The sequence below is a fragment of the Oryctolagus cuniculus genome, chromosome 7 (genome assembly GCF_964237555.1).
Source record: "Oryctolagus cuniculus chromosome 7, mOryCun1.1, whole genome shotgun sequence".
NCBI lineage: Eukaryota > Metazoa > Chordata > Mammalia > Lagomorpha > Leporidae > Oryctolagus > Oryctolagus cuniculus.
The window spans coordinates 32,867,873-32,891,706 of NC_091438.1; the positions used below are offsets into that span (position 1 = coordinate 32,867,873).

Genomic DNA, 23,834 nt, shown 5'->3' on the forward strand with positions numbered 1-23,834 from the left:
CGTGGATGACTGGGTATTCATAGTGAAAAAGAAAACAAAGAGCATTACCATGGCCCACAAGAGAGACATAGCATTCAGTTATTGGGAAAGGTTCAGGCAGGAAAGATTAGGGGATTGAAATGGCTTTTGAGCTGGGACTTTAAAAGTGAAAAACAATTAAAGTCTCTGACTCAAGAAATCTTTATATTTTAGGATGTTATTTTGTTTCTGAACATAAGGCCATTCAGCAGGTGGTGCAGTGAGGCGGTTTTACACATGGACTTAATATGAACACAATTCAGTATTTGTTATATGAATGATTCTTTTAGAATTGCCTTTTTTCCTCTTCTAAATGCTGTCTATGGCCATGACTTTTTTTGTTAGCCTGGCTTGTGAGAATCAGCACAAAATAAAATCATAGTTTATAAATCACAAACATGTTTGTGACCATGTTGCTTAATACTTTTCCCAATTCATGTCTCATCATATTCCAGCAAATACAGCACTCCCGCCATCCTGGCTTGCATCACAGTTTCCATATCACACTCACCCAGATCCACCTTTTGCTCATGTTTTTCTTTCTCTGTGGTGCCGCCTCCTTCTTCCTATCAAATGCAATCAAGTTTCAAGAGTTAATAGAATCATTTTCTGCCACTTACTGTGTTGTGAAGGACAGATGTAAAAGGAGTATTACTAAATACAAGAATATCGGAAGAGTATTGCAGCAATCTAGTAAAAATCATGTTGGGACTGCCATTGTGGCATAAAGGGTTAAGTCACCACCTGCTATGCCAGGATCCCATATGGGCACTGGTTCGAGTTCCAGCTGCTCTACTTCTGATCCAGCTCCCTGATAATACACCTAGGAAAGAGGGGAAGATGGCCCAAGTACTTGGACCCCTGCACTGACATGGGATACCCAGAAGCTCCTGGCCCAGCCCTGACCGTTTAGGGAGTGAACCAGCAGATGGAAGATCTCTCTCTCTCTCTCTCTCTCTCTCTCTCTCTCTCTCTCTCTCTCTCTCTCTCTCTTCCCCCCTCCCTCCCTCCCTCTCTCTCTCTGTAACTCTGCCTTTCAAATAAATAAACTAAAATCTTTTTTAACAAAATCATTATGTTATTATGGCAGATGAGAGGGATGAACAAGAGGGGACAAGATTGAAACACATAAAAAAACAAAACTAGCGGAACTTAGTGATTAATGTAATGTAGGGAGAAAGGAGAAACAGGTTTCAAGGACTCATGGGTTTCTGGTTTTGGTGACCCAGTGGAGAGTGGTAGAACTAGAAGACTTTTTCTGTAATGGTCTGTTTTGGACATTGTGGGCCATGGAGTTTCTGTCTCAAATATTCAGTTCCACTACTCCACCATTGTAGTATGAAAGCAGCCATAGATGATATGTAATTGAATGAGTGTGACTGTGTTCCAGTAAAACTTTATTTGCTAAACACACAGCAGGCTTTCCATGGTTTGCTAACCCCTGAGAACTGAAATGTATGATACACGCTATTAAGTTAAAATAGGGACATCTACAGATCCAAGACTGATATAGCCTAATGAATTAAATGTTAAATATAAGACCAGGGGGAAGTGGGGCAACAAAACAAACAAAAAAATGCCTTGTGCTTGTTTACAGCCAAGGAGGATACATACATATATTTTTATTTCCATTTGTCCAGTTCTTTAATAAGGAAAAAATATGTGAGAACTATAGTCTTAGATAACTAAGATAAAACTGTTGTATTTGAGGGATTTATTCTTTTATTCCTTTTTTAAAGAGTTGTATATACTTAAAAGGCATAGTGACAGAGAGAGAAGGAGACAGAGAGAGAGAGAGAGAGAGAGAGAGAGAGAGAGAGAGAGAGATCTGCCATTTGCTGCTTTATTCCCCAAATGACCACAGCAGCCAGGTCTGGACCATGCTGAAGCCAGGAGCCAGGAACTCCACCTGGATCTCCTGATGGGTGGCAGGGACCCAAGTACTTGTGGCATCATCTGCTGCCTCCCAGTCACAGTGACCTGAAGATGGATTGGAAGCAGAGATGGGCCTCAATCCCAGGCACTCCACTATGGGATGCTGGCTTCCCGAACAGTAGCTTTACCCATTATACCACAACATTTACCCGTGAAGGATTTATTCTCTTCATGTACAGTTCTTTCCCAAGGTCAAAACTGAATTCTAACTATTTATTGCAGTGTCCTGAGTGATAATCCTATTGGACAGATAATTTTATTACCCAAATTCTAAAATGAGATATTGTAAGACACTGAAAATCTTAGGAAAAAAAATTCACTGAAATGAGCTATTCATAAAAGACTGATAAATTCAACAGAAAGAAAGACATTTACATATGTGAGTTAATTTCTTTCCAGTATTAACCAAGATCCACTTTACTAAGTATGAGAGATGGTATAATTAAAACAGCAAACAATAGTCTCTTTTTGATAATAAATATCCCTTTATTATGATGGCGATGTAATATAAGACTGAGTTAAGGCTATTCATCAGTCACATTTTTCCATGCTAGAGAGTAGAACATTTTATCACATTAGTAATTATTCCTTCATAGACTTGCCTATTTATTCATTCGACAAAATTGAGTACACTGGGCTGGCTCTGTGGCACAGTGGGTAAATGCCCTGGCCTGAAGTGCCGGCATCCCAGCATCCCATATGGGCACCAGTTACAGTCCCGGCTGCTCCTCTTCCCATCCAGCTCTCTGCTATGGCCTGGGAAAGCAGTAGAAATGGCCCAAGTCCTTGGGCCCCTGCACCCATGTGGGAGCCCGGGAAGAAGCTCCTGGCTCCTGGCTTCGGATTGGCGCAGCTCTGGCCATTGCAGCCAATTGGGAAGTGAACCATAGGATGGAAGACCTCTCTCTCTCTGCCTCTCCTCTCTCTGTATGACTCTGACTTTCGGATAAATAAATAAATCTTTAAAAAAAAATAGAAAAAAAAGTTGAGCGCATATGCGTATCAAGCACTATGCTGGGAGCTTGGTATATAGTTGTAGTTGTTAACTACGTAAACTGATATATGATGGCTCTTATCCTCAAAGAACTTAGGTGTCATTTGAAATAAAAAGGCTTGTCTTCCTACTGATAGCTTCCATTTTTAGAAAATTATTATCAAATATGGAGCTATTGACATACATTTAAATTTTTTCATTATCCTAATCCTTTAGCATAAAAGCAAAGATAAAATTCTAAACCTAAACTAAAGCAATTTTATATTGTGTTACTAATTCAAGTAAATATTTGTGAGACTGGGTTTTATCTGTTATTTTTCCAGTTGTATGAGCTTATGGATTTTATGACTCATCTTTGAGCTTTCAAGGAAAAACAGAACTAATGCACTACTGATTACATAGCAGGTTTTAGTGCACATTGCTATTTTAGAGATCTGAAATGGTGGAGAGAGGAAGAATATGTTGTAAGGTTGAGGAAATATAGTCTATGCAGCAACAACACTTAGGTTTGAATCTTGTTGAATCTTAACTAGATAAATGTCCTTGGGAAAGTTAGACAATTTCTTTGTCTAACTTTACAAAGGTGAAATGGGCTTTGGTATGCAATTTCATCATGTTATGATAATCAGATAGCAAAGATATAGAAATACTAGTAATTGGGGACTGGCATTGTGGCATAGTGTTAAGCTGCCGTCTGCAATGCCAGCATCCCATATCGGGGTGCCTGTTCAACTCCCAGCTGTTCTGCTTCTGATACAGCTTCCTGCTAATGTACCTGGGAGAGCAACAGAGGATGGCCCAGGGCCTCTGCCACCCCATGTTGCAGACCCAGATGGAGTTCCATGCTCTTAGCTTCAGCCTAGCGCAACCCCAGTCATCATGACCATTTGTTTGGGTAGAGAAACAGTGGATAGAAGATTTCTCTTTCTCCGTGTCACTCTGCCTTTCAAATAAATAAAATAAATCTTTGAAAAAAAATACTAGTAATTGTTCTTAAAGCCACACATACAAAAAATCAGTTAACTTCCTCTCCTTAATTTGGGATATTTTTAAAAATAGAATTTGCTTCCCAGCTGAAGATAGGATCAGATTTCTTTTCACAGAATAAAACATCGTGATGTTTCTCATTTTACCCTTTTCCTTAACTTTTGTTTACTTCCTTCATGTTTAGTGACTAACTGTCATGACCTTCACATCACAACTACTTCCTTTATGTGAATTTGCCAGCTTCCGCCAGAGGTGCTAATTTTAGTTCAAGCTAGTGACTGAATTAAAGAGGAAAAAGAGGAGCCAGTGTTGTGGCACGGTGGGTTAAGCTGCCTCTTGTGACACCAGCATCCGCATTTTGGAGTGCCAGTTTGAGTTTCATCCACCTTCCTGCTAATGTGCCTAGAAGGCAGCAGAAGATGGCCCAAGGGCCTGGACCCCTGCCACCCATGTGGAGGACCCAGATGGAGTTCCTGCCTCCTAGCTCCATCTTGGCTCAGCCCTGGCCATTGCTGCCAATGGATAGAAGATCTCTCTCTCTTGCCCCGACATTGTGCCTTTCAAATAAGTAAATCACTTTTTTAGAAAGAATAAAAAATTTATTTAATTCCTAAAATTAAAGGACTTAATTCTTGTTGTTGTTGAATAATTATGAGTAAATAGTGGATTGAGTAAATCATGACTGCCTGTTTATAATAAAATCTTCTAAACCTCAGCAAAACTCTACGCAAAGTTAACTGGTAAATAGTTAAGAGAAAATTGGTCTTTTTGTTGTTGTTGTAAGATTTATTTGTGTGTTTATTTGAAAGCAAAGTGACAGAGGAGGAGAGTCAGAGAAGAGAGAGCTTCCATTCCCTGGCTCACTGCCCAAATGCCTGCATGCCAGGAAGAAAACAGGAGTACAGAACTCTATTTGGGTCTCCCATATGGGTGGCCCAAGCACTTGAGCCATCATCTACTGCCTCCCAGGATGCTTGAGCAAGAAGCTGTATGGGAAGCAGAGCAGCTGGGATTTGCACTGGCACTCCAGTATGGGATACAGGCATCCCATGCAGTGGCTTAATCCACTGCACCACAATGCCGGCCCCAAAGCTGGCCTATTCTTAGTAAATTGATATGACTGTAAAAGCTGTAAGCAGAATTATCTTTGAAAGCAAAGAAAGGATTAGTGATCCTGAGGAAAAATTGACAAGTTTATCTTTTTCTTTTCCTTTTATCACCTATACCTTAATATATAATTTTATGTATATATAATTATAATTTGGAAAACTATCAGCATTGTCATTTTCTTTCAGAAAGTTTTTTGTGCTCAGGATAGTGATAAATAAGTGACTTATTTCACTCTTTTGGCTTTCCTAGGGCAAAGAATTTTATGGAATCTAAAAATGTTAAGCTCATAGGAGGTGAATAGGATGGTGTTTGCTAGGAGATAAGAGTGGGCTGGTGGGGCCGGTGCCATGGCTCACTTGGTTAATCCTCCACCTGCTGTGCCGGCATCCCATATGGGCGCCAGGTTCTAGTCCTGGTTGCTCCTCTTCCAGTCCAGCTCTCTGCTGTGGCCCTGGAAGGCAGTGGAGGATGGCCCAAGTGCTTGGGCCGCTGTACCCGCATGGGAAACCAGAAAGAAGCTCCTGGCTCCTGGCTTCGGATCAGCTTATCGTCAGCTGTAGCAGCCATTTGGGGGGTGAACCAATGGAAGACCTTTCTCATTGTCTCTCTCACTGTCTGTAACTCTATCTGTCAAATAAATAAAAAAAAAAAAAAGTGGGCTGAAGGAAGTGAGGATCTGTTGGTTAAAGAATGCAGTTTCAGATATGCAAATGAGTAAGTTCTGGAGATTCAGCATACAACATGATGGCACATATATAACTATGCAAGGTGATGGATATGTTAATTACTGTTAATTACCTTGATTGTGGGGTAATGGCATTGCACCATAGCAGTTTAAGCACAGAAGAAACACCCAGCTGCAGCCATTGTGGCCATTTGGGGAGTGAACCCACAAATGGAAGATCTCTCACTCTCGCTGTAACTCTGACTTTTAAAAAAAAATTACCTTGATTGTCATAGTTATTTCACAATGTAGACATATATCAAAACTTGTTGTATACTTTAAATCTTAATTTGCCAAATGTACCTCAGTAAAACTGGAAAATAAAACTTAAAAAAGAATTTTTATATACCATTTATTTGCATAAGAACTGTTTCTAATTATGTCAGTGTCAGCATATTTTGAAGTCAGTAAAATGATAGAAATACCAAATATCTGCCATCTCCTATACCTCATCATTAATTTATGTCACATTTTTTAAGGCATAGAACTTAAATTTTTTTTTTTAATTTTTTGACAGGCAGAGTGGACAGTTAGAGAGACAGAGAGAAAGGTCTTCCTTTGCCATCGGTTCACCCTCCAATGGCCGCCGCGGCCTGCGCGCTGCGGTCAGTGCACTGCGCTGATCCGATGGCAGGAGCCAGGTGCTTATCCTGGTCTCCCATGGGGTGCAGGGCCCAAGTACTTGGGCCATCCTCCACTGCACTCTCGGGCCACAGCAGAGAGCTGGCCTGGAAGAGGGGCAACCGGGACAGAATCCACTGCCCCAACCAGGACTAGAACCCGGTGTGCCGGCGCCGCAGGTGGAGGATTAGCCTATTGAGCCACGGCGCCACCCTAGAACTTAATTTGTTAATACCATTTGTCTTGGCCCATTTTGTGCTGCTATAAAAGAATATACTAGTAATTTTTAGTGAACAGAAATTATGAACACAATTTTGGAGGCTGGGAAATCCAAGACTGAGAAGCTGACATCTAGTGAGGACTGTCATGGTTCTTCTTCCCTTGGTGGAAGTGGAAAGGCAAGAGAGGATGAAAGAGCTAAGATTCCAGGAAAGAGGCCAGGGAGGCTGAACTCCTCCTTTTATAATGAATCTGTTTCCATGATAATAGAATCCACTCTGCATAATCACCACTGTAAGCCCCACCTCCCATAACTGTTGCATTGGGGATCAAGTTTCTGACATGAATCTGACATGGTCAGACTATAACAGCAACATAGCTAATCTCTAAGCATGGTGCTTTGTGTTTATAGTACCTAACTTCAGTTAAAGAATGCCTGTGGTTCAGAAAATGATAGAATAATTACTAATTGAGAAGAATATTCATGCACTATTTTTTTAAAAAGATTTATTTATTTATTTGAAAGATAGAGTTTCAGAGACAGAGGGAGAGATAGAGAGAGATCTTCCATCTGCTGGTTCACTCCCAAAACAGTCACAATGGCCAGAGCTTGACCAATCCAAAGCCAGGAGCCAGGAGGTTCCTGTGGGTGCAGGGGCCCAAGTACTTGGGCCATCTCCCACTGCTTTCCCAGGCACATCAGCAAGGAGCTGGGTGGGAAGTGGAACAGTGGGGACTCAAACCAGTGCCCATATAGGATGCTGGTGTTGCAGGCAGGGCAGGCTTTTCTTGCTATACCACAATGCTGCCAGACCCTTGTGAATCTTACTCTGATCTCCTAGTGAAGTGCTTCAGTGCCTGGGTTTGATTCCCTGTCATTACTGAAGATTGATGCCTGTCTTTATACTGTGCCAGGGATTCTTCTATAATGCTGAAAATGGGTGGGTGAAAAGCAATGATCTCTACCCTGTGGAACTCACATGCTAGGAGAGAAAACAGACCCGTAGTGGCTGGCACTGTGGCGTAGCAGTTTAAACCGCTTCCTACAGTGCTGTCATCCCTTATGGGCACCGATTTGATTCCTGGCTGCTCCACTTCCCATCCAGCTCCCTGCTAATGCACCTGGGAAAGTAGCAGAAGATGGTGCAAGTGCTTAGGACACCTGCCACCCACGTTGGAGACCCTAAGAAAGCTCCTGGCTTCTGGCTTTGGTCTGACCTAGCTGGCCGTTGCGGCCATTTAGGGAGTGAACCAGTGGATGGAAGATCTCTCTCTGTAACTCTACCTTTCAAATAAAATAAATAAATCTTTAAAAAATACCAGAAAGGAAAGAAAACAGACCCAAGGTAATAGTAGACCAGTTGATGCCCCTTGAGTGTATATATGCAGCTGCCGAATGCTGTAGGAGGAAAAAACATGCTATGAATGCATAGCGTCCATGAGAATCGATTGTAAATCTGAGACTTTACACTAAAGGAACATTTGAGTTGTGTCTTAAAGGATGAGTTGGAGCTTTCCAGTCTTATCAGTGTTCTTGACATAGGAAGCAGAGTGAATAAAAACATGGAATTGTGAAAGTGTGCTCTAAGTATAGGCATCAGTGGGGTCCAGAGTTGGTGGAACCCAACAGGAGATAAAGCATGGCACTAAGTAGGATTACCCTAATCTGTACCAGCACACTCCAGCATTAAGTCGTTTCCTTTCATTTCTTTTTTTAGTGTTTCTTATAGGGCAAATCTGTTGGTGATGAATTCTCTTACGCCTCATTTATCTGAAAACATCTTTATTTTACCCTCATTCATGAAGGATTTTCACTGGATGGAGAATTCTGGGTTGACTGTTTTGCTTGTTTTGATGCTTACCGCATTTTAAATGCCTTTTCATTACCTTCTGCTATCCATTGTTTCTGATAAATCCTTCGTATTTTTGTATCCTTGTAAGTAATGTTTCATTTTTTCTGGCTGCTTCCAGATTTTTTCTTTTAAAAAATTTATTTTATTTATTTAAAAAGCAGAATTAGAGCGAGAAAGGGAAAAAGACAAAGAGCTTCCATTTGCTAGTTCACTTACCAAATTGCCTCAACGGCCAGGGCTTGACCACACTGAAGCCAGGAGCCTGGAACTCCACCTGGATCTCCTGTGTGGGTTGCAGGGGCCCAAAAACTTGGGCCATCTTCTACTGCTTTCCTAGGCACATTAGCAGGAACTGAATTGGAACTGAAGCAGCTGGGGTGCAAACTCCAACGTGAGATACAGGCGTTGCAAACACCAGCTTAACCCGCTGTGCCACAATACCAGCCCCTGAAGGTCAGAAATTTAAGTGATGTACCTAGGTTTTTTGTTTCATTTTGTTTTGTTTTTAGCCTGCCATGATTTATGATTTTCCTACATTTGGGAAATTTTCAACCGTTACTATTTCTTCAAATATTTTCAATCTCAATCTCCTTTTTCCAGAACTCCAATTATTTATGTGTTAGTCTGTCTTTGGTATTGTCCAACAGGACACTGAGGCTCTGCTTTTTCAGTCCTTTCTATTTCTGTAGGTAATAGAAATTTTTGTGGATCTTTTTTCAAGTTCACTGACTCCTCTGTCATCTCTACTCTAAGTTAAACCTAAGCTCATCCAATGATTATTTTTTCTGTTGATTTTTAAAATTTTAGATATTTTTCGATTCTAGAATTTCACTTTTTTTTCTTTTGGTATCTTTTTTCACTGCTGAGATTTCCTGTTCATTCACTTATGTTTTCATTTATGTCCTCAGGTATAATTATTTAGGTTTTTTTTAAATCTTTCCTGCTAATTGCAGCATTTAAAATTTGGACTCTATCTCTTGCGTGTCCCCCTAAGTATGGGTTGTGATTTTCTGGTCCTTGATATGTTTAGTAACTTTGGATTGTATCTTAGACAATGTAAATGATAGGTGGTAGAGACTAAAATCCTGTCTTCTTTTGGAAAAGTATTCATTTTTGGTTCATTTGTTTTAAGCAGGCACTTAGTCTTTTTGTGCTGCCATCAGAAAATATCATAAATTGGGTAATTTATTAAAAACAGAGTTCTGGAGGCTGAGAAACTAAAGATCAAGTCAATTGTATTTAGTGTCTGGTGAGAGCCTGTTTCTGCGTGGTTCACACATAGCAGCTTCTCACTGTGCCTTCAGTGAGGACGGGACAAGGCAGCTCTCTGGGCCTCTTTAATGAGAATCCTAATCATCCCCCAAGGATCCCACCCTCTAATACTGCCACTTTGATAATTAGGATTCAACATACAAATTTTGGGAGGACACAAACATTTAGACCACAACACTCAATCTCCAAAATCTGGCTCTGTGTGGTAGACGACAGCTGGTCTCAGGTCAGTTGTTTCAGCTAGGTTGCTTGGAAGCTGCATCATGTATGCATAGAATCCAGTAGCGGGGCTAGTGCTGTGGTGTAATGGGTTCAGCCACAGCCACCATCTGCGGTGCCAGCATCCCATATGGCACTGGTTTGAATCCTGGCTGCTCCACTTCTGATCTAGCTCCCTGCTAGTGTACCTGGGAAAGCAGCAGAAGATGGCCCAAGTCCTTGGACCCCTGCACCCACGTGGGAGACCCGAAAGAAGCTCCTGGCTCCTGGCTTTGGCCTGGCCCAGCCCCAGTAATTGTGGCCATTTGGGGAGTAAACCAGCAAATGGAAGATCTCATTCTCTGCTCCTTCTCTCTCTCTCTCTCTCTCTCTCTCTTTCTTTCTCTCTCTAATTCTGCCTTTCAAATAAATAAATAGATCTTAAAAAAATAAAATTGAGTCTAGCAGAGATTTAGGCCGTTTCAATGCAAAATTTGGGCCTCCCCTTTTGTTGGGCTCTATTTTTCAGAATTTTTCCCTCAATTTTCAGCAGCTGTGTTTGTCCAGAACTTGTCATTTGGGTCTTCAAACCAGTAAAATTGCATTTCATCATGAGTTTTAGACACCCAACATGGTGTCAACTGGGTACTGCCTTTTATTGTGAGATTTGTAAAAAATCAAATATTTTGTCTTCCTGCAATACACTAAAATTCAGAATGTTGTTCTTCTCTGATCCTCAAAGAAAGAACTAAACAAGAGATTTAAGGATTGGGGCTGGCGCTATGGCACAATAGGTTAATCTTCCCCCTGCGGCACCAGCCTCCCGTATGGGTGCTGGTTCTAGTCCCAGCTGCTCCTCTTCCAGTCCAGCTCTCTGTTGTGGCCTGGGAAAGCAGTAGAAGATGGCCCAAGTGCTTGGACCCCTGCACCGTGTGGGAGACCCAGAAGAAGCTCCTGGCTTCAGATTGGTGCAGCTCTGGCCATTGTGGCCATTTTGAAAGTGAACCAGCGGTGGAAAACCTCTCTTTCTGTCTCTTCTCCCTCTTACTGTCTGTAACTCTACCTCTCAAATAAATAAATACATGAAATATTTAAAAAAAGAGGGAGATATATATATGTTTATATATAGGCATTATATATATTATAGACATATAAATTATATACACATATATAAATGTCTATATATAGAGAGACATTTTCATTGGAAATATGGAGGGAAAAAAAGGAATGAGGAAGGGAGAGGGAGAAAAAGATGGTGACTGGATCCCCTGACCCCAGGAGAAAAGGTCATTACCAAGGAGGTCTTTGATCAGCCTAAAATAGGAAAAATACATTGAACATTACAAAGGAATTTTCATTACTGTAGTGCAGATTTGATAGACTCATCTTCCTTTTATAACTTTTTCATTTTACAAAGTATGTGTTGAGGTCTACAGTGATTTGTAACAACACATACTCTGGGAGGTTAGAACCACATAGAACTAAGACTCTTGTAGGTGCTTGGTGGGAAAAGTCAAAAAGAAGGACTCAACAAGTGACTTTAAGTCCCCAGCCTTATTTTTATTTGTTTCCCCTATTGTGTTTTTGTACCAGACTTCATTTTTTAAGAAAGAATGCTATTGCTTTAGAAGTCTGAAATATTGACCTAATCAGTCTCTATTTTTTAAGGATAAGGAAATTGGAATTTGGCAATACGGAAGGATAATACCTGTTATTTCTTTGCCCTATTTGTCAGTAATAGATCCCAAGTTTTCTGACTGCTAACTCAGTATTATTTCAGTTATACTGCTGTATTGTCAGTAAATATTTAATCTCTATGGCATTCTCCCAAATAGTCTTTTCAGTAAAGGGGTCATTTGAAGTGCCTGGAGAATGTTATGAGAACTAATGAAACACGGCAATTAATTGGAAGCAAAGGCTGGTTGCCAGGTGCGGGAGAAACTAACATAGTGATCTGAAGATTGCCATAGCTGAGTTATTTTAGCTAAATGACTAAGTAAGTAATAAAACATAGCAGAATGTTTTTAACGCCAGTGACCTGCGTCTTCCCAAAATATCCAGTTAGCAACCAACAGCTTCCTTTTTTTTTAATCACCGGTTCTTAGCCTTTGCAAAGAGGAAAGAACGCAAATCCTGTGGTGGTCTTTCTCTGGGTTTCCTGCCAATACAAGACATGACTACGGGAAAATATTTTTCCTTTGTTTTTCCTTTCTGGCATGCAATCTTAGCTGTTACACAGGGCTGGACAGAAACGCAAATGATCGTATTTTCTTCAAACTTGTTCACATCATATTTTGCATTTGTGTTTTCTTCCATAGCGCCTTCGTTATATATTAAAACTCCTGTCTTTTAGCAAAATGATTTTTTTAAAGATTGATTTATTTATTTGAAAGTCAGCTACAAGAACAAGACACAGAAGCAAAGAGGGAGAGGGAGAGAGAGAGAGGAAGAGGTGAGAGAACTCCATCTGCTGGTTCACTCACCAAATGGTTGCAGTGGCCTGGACAAGGACTAGGCCAGGCTGAAGCCAGGAGTCAGAAGCGTTATCCAGGTCTCCCACGTGGATGCAGGGGCCCAAGCACTTGGGTCATCTTCCGCTGTTTTCCCAGGCACATTAGCAGAGAACTGGACCAGAAATGGAGCAGCCAGGTCTCCAACCTACACCCATATGGGATGCTGGCACTGCAGGCAATTGCTTTACCTGCTATGCCACAGCACCAGCCCCCAAAATGATTGTTTCTAGACTAAATCTTGCTAATTAAGAATGTGTGAAAAATTGACCTCCAGGAAAAGAATTTGAGAAGCCTCAAGAAAGCAGTCAGATCAGGCTAAAGCTTTTATTTATTTATTTTTATTTTATTTGAAAGGCAGAGAGTCAGAGACAGATATTTCATCCATTGGTCCATAAGTCCATCACCAAATGCCCAGCACAGCCATGACTTTGCCAGGCCAAAGCCACAGGAGCCGAGAAGTCAGTCTGGGTCTTCAACATGTATGGCAGAGACCCAAGTATTTGAGCTATCATCTGCTCCTTCCCAGGGTGTATATTAGCAAGAAACTGGAATTGGAAGCAGAAACAGGAATTGAACCATGATCTCCTATAAGGATGTGGGTGTCTCTATATCCTTAAATGCTGTACCAACCACCTGCCCCCAGTAGGCAGATGAAGTTCTTGAAAGATATAAAGGAGAAAATATATACAAAAATACCAGCTGCTGCTGCTGTGGGGCCGGTGCTGTGGCGCTCTGCGTTAATCCTCTGCCTGCAGCACCAGCATCCCATATGGGCACCGGTTCTAGTCCAGGTTGCTCCTCTTCCAGCCCAGCTCTCTGCTATGGCCTGGGATAGCAGTGGAAGATGGCCCAAGTGCTTGGGCCCCTGTACCCGTCGGGGAGACCAGGAGGAAGCACCTGGGTCCTGGCTTCGGATTGGCACAGCCCTGGCCGTTGCAGCCATTTGGGGAGTGAACTGATGGAAGGAAGACCTTTCCCTCTGTCTGTCTCTCTCACTGTCTACAACTCTACCTGTCAAATAAATAAATACAATCTTTAAAAAAAAATACTTCCTGCATGCTATGGTGCTCAGCGAGTACTGAATTACTGCCCGACAATTGGTATCTTCTCCCTGTCTGCACTCAAGGATAAGCATGTTTCATTGAAGTGTATGGATTTGCATAAGAACACACATATAAAGTGGTTAGAACATGCTCAGCACTGTGTAACTATTCAAAAGCTTCTATCATTCCTTCAACTTCATGCTATGACCTTCACTTTGAAACAGCACCCGCAAAAATATTTTTATTTTACGATTTCCTGTTTAGCAATATTTTAGAGTTGAAGAAGGCAAAGTATGATAAAGGTATTTGGGTGTTATTAATGCAGCTATCATTATGCTTTATGCTTGTAAAGTTTTTATGTGCACATTATATAGATATTTTTAAAAGAGCAGTTTTAGGTTCACAGCAGAATTAAGCAAGACAGAGATTTCTTATATATTGGTCCCTACATACACACAGCCTAGTATCTCCCACCAGAGTGAGACTTGTTACAATTGATGAACTTACGTTAACCCACAGTTATCACCTAAATCCTAGTTTACATTAGAGTTTGGCATTTATATTTAAAACATGTATATATAGAAATAGCATTAAATCACTTTAACAGTGATTTAATACAAAAATACTAATGTATTTTTATGTGCTGTGCTCATATAGTCATCATACTTGTGATTTCTTTAAATGAGCCTGCTACATGATGTTTTTATTCCTAAGATAAAAATTTGTTGCAGCAGGTGATTTAATAAAGGAAAACTGTACTTTGATGTATCTTCATGACTTGTAATTTCTCTCTGCTTCAACTTCCTCAGTTCAGAAGTACAGATTACTAAGAACTGCTACTTAGTCCTTAGAACTATTTGTAAACTTTTGTTTTATTTGAAAGGCAGAGTTATAGAGAAAGAGAGGGAGGGAGGGAGAGAGAAACACAGAGAAATCTTCCATTTGTTGGTTCACTCCCCAGATAGTCTCAACAGCCGGGGCTGGGCCAGCTGAAGCCAGGAGCCTGGAGCTCCATCTGAGTCTCCACGTGGGTGCAGGGGCCCAAGCACTTGAGCCATCTTCTGCTGCTTTCTCAGGCACATTAACAGGGCACTGGATCGAAAGTGGAGCAAGCCAGGACAGTGATGTTGCAGGCAGTGGCCCAACCTGCTGCACCACAGTGTTGGCCCCTATTTATAAACTTTAAAGTGTGCAGAAATACAGGATGTTGTGACTACAGTAGAGAGATTAGTGACCTATAATCTGTTTACCTAGATTTTTTGCATCTAGAAACTAGTGGTTAGTTCCTTTGTGTGTTTTATAGGAAAAGATTTCACTGAGTGGAAAGCAAGAGAAATTTTTGTTTTGTTTAGTTTAGTTTTTAAAGGAAAATGGTCCATTTTATTTGTGAGCCCATAGAAACTCAAACAGATTTTTGCAATTTCACTACAGGGTAAGATTGCCTGCAGGCAATGCTGAACATTTGCATTAAAGGAGAAACGCTAAAGTATTGTAACAGTGCTGCATTTAATTTAGTGTTCCCAAAGGGAGCCACAAGGAAAACAGAGTAGAGAGTTGCCTGGATTTCCATGAACTTTGTGGCTACTAAAGTGTCCCAGTTTTCACATTTTTTGTTGTTGTTGCTATTGGAGCTGCTCCCATATAGTGCAGTAGCTTACTCTCAGTGGTCATGTGTATGTTTTGAGTTAGCATGAAACTATCAACAGTCTGCCCATTCAGTGTCTTGTTTCTTGAAAATATTGATTTGTTTTCCTTTCAGCTACTTTCTTTAAATCACAGTAAACCTATAATTGGAAGATCATCAGGGACTTTTAAGATGGTTTTTAATCTCAAAAATGATAGGGACTCATTTAATTGACCCCTGTCTCTGCAGAATAACTGACCAAGGATCCCTTGTGTGTTTTGTCTACACTGTGTTACTGTGTTTGTTAGCTGGACAAACGCATCTATCATCATATATTCTGTAATGTCTCATTTCAAATTTTATCTTTAAAGTAATTTCCTGTATTGTTTAGCTTACTGCTAAATAGGCTGTAGATTCTCAGGAAACACTTATTGATTAAAAAAAGAAACTAGAATCTGGTGACATCATATTGTTTGGGCTTCTTAACTGCTTTCTGCAATGGATTTTTTAAGAGGTGGGCATGAAGGAGCTATTGTTACTAAGAAGTAGCCTAATCTACTAATGACTGATTTTTCTGCTTGAGTTATATAGTATTGTGAAACATATTGTAAAATATTTTAGAGGCCAGCGCTGTGGCTAAGCATCTGCCTGTGGTGGCAGCATCCCACATGGACGCTGATTCATATCCCAACTGCTCCTCTTCTGATCTAGCTCTCTGCTGTGACTTGGGAAAGCAGTAGAATATGGCCCAAATGCTTGGGCCCCTGAACTCATGTAGGAGACCCGGAAGAAGCCCCTGGCTCCCAGCTTTGGATCAGCCAGCTCTGGCCGTTGTGGCCATTTGGGAAATGAACCAGCAGATGGAAGACCTTTCTCTCTGTCTCTCCCTCTTTGTGTCTGTAACTCTACCTCTCAAGTAAATAAATAAATCTTAAAAAAAAAAAAAGAAATATTTTATGGTAAATATAATCTTTAAAGATATATTTTATTTAATTGAAAGAGTTACAGAGAGAGAGATGGAGAGACGGAAAGAGAGATCTTCCATTTGCTGGTTTACTGCTCAGATGGCCTCAATGGCCAGGGCTGGGCCAGGCCAAAGCCAGGAGCCAGGAGCTTCTTCCAGGTCTCCCACATAGGTGACAGGGGCCCAAACACTTGGCCAACTTTCCCTGATTTTCCCTGGCCATTAGCAGGGAGCTGGATCGGAAGTAGAAGAGCCAGTTTCCACGTTGGGACTTTGGTGTTGCAGGCAGCAGCTTTACCCATGACGCCATAACACCAGTCTTAGTAAATATAAATTTTGAGTTCTTCGAGCTGTATTCTTCATTCTTAATAATTTCTTGATATTCTGTTAGAGGGTTATCTTAACCATGCACGCTCATATTTGGAGCACTCATCATTTTTCATGATGAAGTATTTTTTTTTCTTTTTCTTTTTTTTTTTTTTTTTTTTTTTTTTTTTTTTTTTTTTGACAGGCAGAGTGGACAGTGAGAGAGAGAGAGAGAAAGGTCTTCCTTTGCCATTGGTTCACCCTCCAATGGCCGCCGCTGCCGGCACACCGCGCTGATCCGAAGGCAGGAGCCAGGTGCTTCTCCTGGTCTCCCATGGGGTGCAGGGCCCAAGTACTTGGGCCATCCTCCACTGCACTCATGGGCCACAGCAGAGAGCTGGCCTGGAAGAGGGGCAACCGGGACAGAATCTGGCCCCCGACCGGGACTAGAACCCGGTGTGCCGGCGCCGCAAGGCGGAGGATTAGCCTAGTGAGCCGCTGTGCCGGCCATGATGAAGTATTAAGACAGTGTTTGCCTCCAGAGTAGCCTAGATATGGATATTCTCATAGTGCCTTATGTCCTATAGGTGCTCAGTGACTAATGAGTAAATGGTTCAGTATGAACAAACCTGCCTACTGCAGGGTGGAATTTGTTCTGAAGACCAGAATTTTAACCTAGAAAGTACTATGTAAGAGAACTCGTCTAAGAATCAAACCTGTGAGTTTAAATTCTACCTCTGATTTTAATTTAGCTTTATCACTTTGGACAATCAATCATACCTTTTCAACTTTTAGTTTCCTCAAATATAAGTTGAATGGGGGAGCCAGTTTCGTGGCACAGTAAGTTAAGCCACTGCCTGCAATGCCTGCGTCCCTATCAGAGTGCTGGTTCAAATCCCCTCTGCTCAGCTTTTGATCCAGCTTCCTGCGAAGGCACCAGATGATGGTTCAAATGCTTCAGCCCCGCCACCCATGTGGGAGTCTCGGATGGAGATCTGGGCTCCTGGTTTCAGCCTGGTTCGGAACTGGCTGTTGGAATCATTTAGGGAGTGAACCAACAGATGAAAGATATCTCTACATATAGCTCTCCATCTCTCTGTTGCTCTGCCTTTTAAATAAATAAATAAGTTTTTTTTAACTTTAAACACCTAAGAATAATTGTGTGTTAATTACAGAGTTCAACCAATAGTATTAAGTAGAACAAAAAAAATACTGAAAGGGATAAAGTATTAAATTGTACATCAACAGTGATGACAAGGGCTGATCAAGTCACTGTTTCTCATAGTGTCCATTTCACTTCACCAGGTTTCCTTATTGATGCTCGGTTAGTTGTCACCAATCAGGGAGAGCATATGATATTTGTCCCTCTGGGACTGGCTTATTTCACTCAGCATGATGTGTTCCAGATTCCTCCATTTTGTTGCAAATGACCGGATTTCATTGTTTTTGACTGCTGTATAGTATTCTATAGAGTACATGTCCCATAATTTCTTTATCCAGTCTACTGTTGATGGGCATTTGGGTTGATTCCAGGTCTTAGCTATTGTGAATTGAGCTGCAATAAATATTAAGGCGCAGACAGCTTTTTTGTTTGCCAATTTAATTTCCTTTGGGTAAATTCCAAGGAGTGGGATGGCTGGGTTGAATGGTAGGGTTATATTCAGGTTTCTGAGGAATCTCCAGACTGACTTCCATAGTGGCTTTACCAGTTTGCATTCCCACCAACAGTGGGTTAGTGTCCCTTTTTCCCCACATCCTCGCCAGCATCTGTTGTTGGTAGATTTCTGTATGTGAGCCATTCTAACCTGGGTGAGGTGAAACCTCATTGTGGTTTTGATTTGCATTTCCCTGATTGCTAGTGATCCTGAACATTTTTTCATGTGTCTGTTGGCCATTTGGATTTCCTCTTTTGAAAAATGTCTATTGAGGTCCTTGGCCAATCTCTTCAGTGGGTTGTTTGTTTTGATGTTGTAGAGTTTCTTGATCTCTTTGTAGATTCTGGTTATTAGCCCTTTATCTGTTGCATAGTTTGCGAATATTTTTTCCCTTTCTGTCAGTTGCCTCTTCACTTTCCTGACTGTTTCTTTTGCAGTACAGAAACTTCTCAATTTGATGCAATCCCAAATGTTAATTTTGGCTTTGACTGCCTGTGCTTCTGGGGTCTTTTCCAAGAAGTCTTTGCCGGTACCTATATCTTGCAGGATTTCTCCAATGTTCTCTAATAATTTGATGGTGTTGGGTCGTAGATTTAGGTCTTTAATCCATGTTAAGTGGATTTTTGTGTAAGGTGAAAGGTAGGGGTCTTGCTTCATGGTTCTGCATGTGGAAATCCAGTTTTCCCAGCACCATTTATTGAATAGACTGTCCTTACTCCAGGGATTGGTTTTAGATCCTTGATCAAATATAAGTTGGCTGTAGATGTTTGGATTGATTTCTGGTGTTTCTATTCTGTTCCATTGGTCTATCCATCTGTTTCTGCACCAGTACCATGCTGTTTTGATTACAACTGCCCTGTACTATGTCCTGAAATCTGGTATTGTGATGCCTCCAGCTTTGTTTTTGTTGTACAAGATTGCTTTAGCTATTTGAGGTCTCCTGTGTCTCCATATGAATTTCAGCATCATTTTTTCCAGATCTGAGAAGAATGTCTTTGGTATTTTGATTAGTATCGCATTGAATCTTTAAATGGCTTTTGGGAGAATGGACATTTTGATGATATTGATTCTTCCAATCCACGAGCATGGAAGATTTTTCCATTTTTTGGTATCCTCTTCTATTTCTTTCTTTAAGATTCTGTAATTCTCTTTAACGTCCTTGGTTAAGTTTATTCCAAGGTATTTGATTGTTTTTGTAGCTATTGTAAATGGGATTGATCTTAGAAGTTCTTTCTTGGCCGTGGCATTGCCTGTGTATACAAAGAGGGGCACTATATAATGATTAAGGGATCAATTCAACAGGAAGATATAACGATTATCAATGTATATGCACCTTTATTTAAAAGATATGTTAAGGGACTTAAAGGGAGACTTAGATTCCAATACAATAGTACTGGGGGACTTCAATACTCTACTCTCAGAAATAGATCAACCAGACAGAAGATCAACAAGGAAACAGTAGATTTAAATGACACTGTTGCCCAAATGGATCTAACAGATATCTACAGAACTTTTCATCCTACACATAAAGCATTTACATTCTTCTCAGCAGTACATGGAACCTTCTCTAGGATTGACCACATACTAGGCCATAAAGCAAGTCTCAACAAATTCAAAAGAATTAGAATCATACGATGCAGCTTCTCAGAGCATAGCGGAATGAAGTTGGAAATTAGCAACTCAGGAATCCCTAGAACATATGCAAACACATGGAGATTGAACAACATACTCCTGAATGAACAGTGGGACATAGAAGAAATCAAAAGAGAAATCAAAAACTTTCTGGAAGTATATGAGGACAACAGCACAACATTTCAAAACTTATGGGATACAGCAAAAGCAGTGTTAAGAGGAAAGTTTATAGCAATAGGTGCATACATCAAGAAATTGGACAGGCACCAAATAAATAAGTTTTAAAACTATATAAAATGGGGGCCAGCGCTGTGGCCTAATAGGCTAGGCCTCTGCCAGCAGTGCCAGCATCCCATGTGGGTGCTGGTTAATGTCCCAGCTACTTTTCTTCCAGTCCAGCTCTCTGCTAATGGCCTGGGAAAGCAGTAGAAGATGGCCCAAGTGCTTGGGCCCCTGCACCCATGTGGGAGACCCAGAAGAAGCTCCTGGCTCCTGGCTTCAGATTGGCTCAGCTCTGGCCATTGCGGTCATTTAGGGAGTCAACCAGCAGATGGAAAACCTTTCTCTCTGTCTCTCCCTCTTCTCTGTCTTAACTCTGTCTCTAAAATAAATAAATAAAATTTTTTAAAAATTACATAAATGAATAAATTGAGCAAGAATCATAAGATGATCTCTAAGATTTTTCCCTCTTCTAAAATGCTGTCTAAACTTCTAACAACTGGCCTTTACTTAACCTTTGCACCTTAATAAACCCTCTCCCTTCCTTCTCCAAAGTGCGCACCGAGTGAACCCCATACCATGCTCTCCACTCGTGAGTGTTCTTTACTACGCCTACGCTTGTCTGCTCCCACCTGTTGAGTCACTGTTTTCCCAGAGTCCATTGTGTTTATTCCAAACCTGTTTATGCTGGTTTTACTTGCTATTGTATTTATGTAAGTTAATTCAATGTTATGCCACCCAATGAAACCAGAGTATAAAAATAGTTGTTTTTGTAAGAACTAAATGTTTTGAAAAACTGAATAAAGATGAGTTTCTTTAAAAAAAAAAAAAAAAAGTATTACTGCATTAGATATAGGGGTGAGATAACTGAAAAAGGTAGGGGGTGTACTAAAAGTCTAGAAGGATTCTGGACCCAGATTGCTTTGCAAGTCTCTTGAGTTCTTCCACCACTTTAAAGAAATTGAAACTGAACATGGTAGCCAGTGCAGTAACTGAATCTAGCCAAACGACCCATACTCAAAGAAAGGCCCTGCTCTAAGAAATAGCTAAGGAATGTATTTTGTATGCTTCATGTGAAAATAAAAAATTATCTCTTTTTATGATTCTCCACTTGAAAATAAAGTCAGCTTTCTTCATTAGCAGATCAAGGCCCCATCAGGTAAAGAGCGTTGTTATTATTCTATGATCATCATCACATTGTTGACCTTGTTTTTTGTTTTTAAGAGTTATTTATTTATTTATTTATTTGGGAGAGTGACAGAGAGAGATACAGCGATCTTCCATTTGTTGGTTCACTTCCCAGATGGCTACAATGGCCAGAGCTGGGCCAGGCTGAAGCCAGGAGCCAGGAGCTTCACCTGGGTCTCCCACATGGGTGGGAGGGGCTCAAACTCTTGGACCATCTTTCACTGCTTTTCCCGGCTGCTAGCGGGGTGCTGGATCAGAAGCAGAGTGGCTGGGATACGAACTGGCACCCATATGGGATGCTGGCATTGCAGGCAGCAACTTTACCCACTAGGCACAACACCAGCCCCATAGGCCTTCTTAAAAATAACAACTAATGCAGGTCATATTAGTGCTTTTAATTTGGGTTCTGTCTGCTCAGATCTATGCAAAGCACTTCTTTATATCTCTTATTAACAACCAATTCCTACCTGTGTTTCCTTCACAGAACATCCAGAAGATTCTCGGCCTTGCCCCTTCACGAGCTGCCACCAAGCAGGCAGGTGGATTTCTTGGCCCTCCACCTCCTTCTGGAAAGTTCTCTTGAAGTAAAGCAGAGCCCTTTAATTCCTGTTTGTTTGTTTGTTTTTTAAATATACAAGGCAGACTGGCATCTATTTTATAGCAAGAACCATAGGCAGCCTTAGCACTTGAGCCACTTTCTATTTTTGAGTTATTTCTCAGCTTTTTGGATATCATTAGAATGGCATCCAACACATATGATAGTGCTTTTGGTCACAGATAAATTGTCTTCAATAAGTAGACTGATTAGTTAAGTTCAGGTGATGTTTATGTAATGAAAAACAAGTCCTATCTTTCCCGTTTTGCTTACATAAATATTTTCTGTGGGACTGACTCTCAAGGCTCTATCTGTGTCACATACATGCAAGTTGGCTCTCCATGAGTGAACATCTAGAAATCTAGAAGAAAAACTTAGTTTGTGTAACTAAACTTAATTGGAACTGTTTGTTGTATTTTTTTAAGCCAAATATATCACTTGAGATCAATAAAGCCAAAATTTTAGCTACTTCATCCACAATGATCTGTTTTGTTTTGCTTGCATATTTCTAGATAATGTTTTTAGTAATGTGAGCATACAGGTAAGCATTGGCCAAGAAGCTGTTTCCCCATCCTTGCCTCTCATGCTCAAAATCTACAGAGTTGTCCTAGTTTGGAAATTGGAAAGCAGAAGTGGGAAGGAAAGTAATGACTCATGGATTTTAAAACTGAGAGTCCCCAGCAGCTGCCTTCGTACCCTGGTACAGCCTGTTGGATTCTTGTGAGAGTGCATTTAGATCTCTGGTAGGCCACGTTGTAGTTCTGTGTGGCTGTCTTGCAGAACTTGCTCCTAGTACAATGGCATTCTGGTCCTGCCATGCACCCTTGTGAGGAGGAGGGATGCATGTGCCATGCTTCTCCCTCATGAGCCATAGAGTTCGAAGTCTTATGTAGAATAATAAGCCACGGTCAATTTGTAGTATTTCTCAATAATCTCCTTAGATGTGGGCATTATACAAGTGAGGAAAAACACATGATTTGCAAAGTGAGTTAAACCAACAGCAAACTTCTCATCAGCAATCATAAAGTCCAGATGATAGTGGGATCCTGTCTTCAATGCATTGAAGAAAATGAACATCAACCTAGGATCTTACATGTGGGGAGCAGCCCGGACTGGACTGAGTTACTGGAATTAAGACTTATTCTATGCATCTGCTCTCCCACAATATGGCGCTGGGAGAGGAGTAAACAGCTTCTGCACAGCTGCCTCCAGTTCAACCAATAAACTGTAGGACTTGCTCCTGATTGGAGGAGAGCAGCGTACTCGGCGTGTGGGCAGCCGAGTTGGGATTGGCAGAGGAGGACTATAAAGGAGGAGAGAGACGGCACGCACCAGGAACATCTAAGGGGAACATCTAAGGGAACACCTGTGCAGCCCCCGAGAGAGCCGGCCGGCGGTGTGCCGCTCCCCTGCGGAAGTGGGGAATGTGGCCAGGGGGAACTGCCCTTCCACGGAGGTGGAAGGGATAGTAGCCAACCCGGGAAGGACCAGCAGCAAACCCGGGGAGGGCCGAGCAGACGAAAGAACAGCGCAGGGTCCTGTGTCGTTCCTCCACGAAGAGGGGGAGCGACACTTACATACACCTAAATCATAAGATTGGGGGCAAAATAAAAACATTTTCAGATATACAAAATCTAAAATAATTGAATTATTAAAGGGGCAAAAATGAAGATTTACACAAGAGTGGTGATGACTGTTATCAGTTTTTTCCATGTTACTGGTTACTGCAGGCAAAATAATTAAAAATGATAATGAAGAAAATGATGCTCATGATAACAATGACAAAAATGAAATATTTAAGATAAAGCCTAGAGAGAACCATTCTCAAAAGTCTGCTGCCATCTAAAGTGAGACTGTGTAGCCCACTCTCGCCACCTTACCCTGAGGCTTTGATGCTGGTGCTTTCTGATGGGATTTCTCGCGAACCAGGTTTTCATACACAAATCATGTTTCCCTGATAAAAAGTGAATAGAGGGGCCGGCGCTGTGGCTCACTAGGCTAATCCTCTGCCTTGCGGCGCTGGCACACTGGGTTCTAGTCCCGGTAGGGGCACCAGATTCTGTCCCGGTTGCCCCTCTTCCAGGCCAGCTCTCTGCTGTGGCCCACGAGTGCAGTGGAGGATGGCCCAAGTCCTTGGGCCCTGCACCCCTTGGGAGACCAGGAG

At 41.3% G+C, this 23,834-nt stretch overlaps 1 protein-coding gene across 1 annotated transcript in view; it reads left to right on the forward strand.

The window, feature by feature from the left end:
- Window positions 1-22,143, forward strand: part of TMCO1 (transmembrane and coiled-coil domains 1) — a 58,845-nt gene extending 36,702 nt beyond the window's left edge. The window contains exon 7 of the mRNA XM_002715830.5: window positions 21,560-22,143. Coding sequence (XP_002715876.3) covers window positions 21,560-21,658 — 99 coding nt within the window. The 3' untranslated portion in view covers window positions 21,659-22,143. The remainder of the gene's footprint in view (window positions 1-21,559) is intronic.
- Window positions 22,144-23,834: the final 1,691 nt, after the last annotated feature.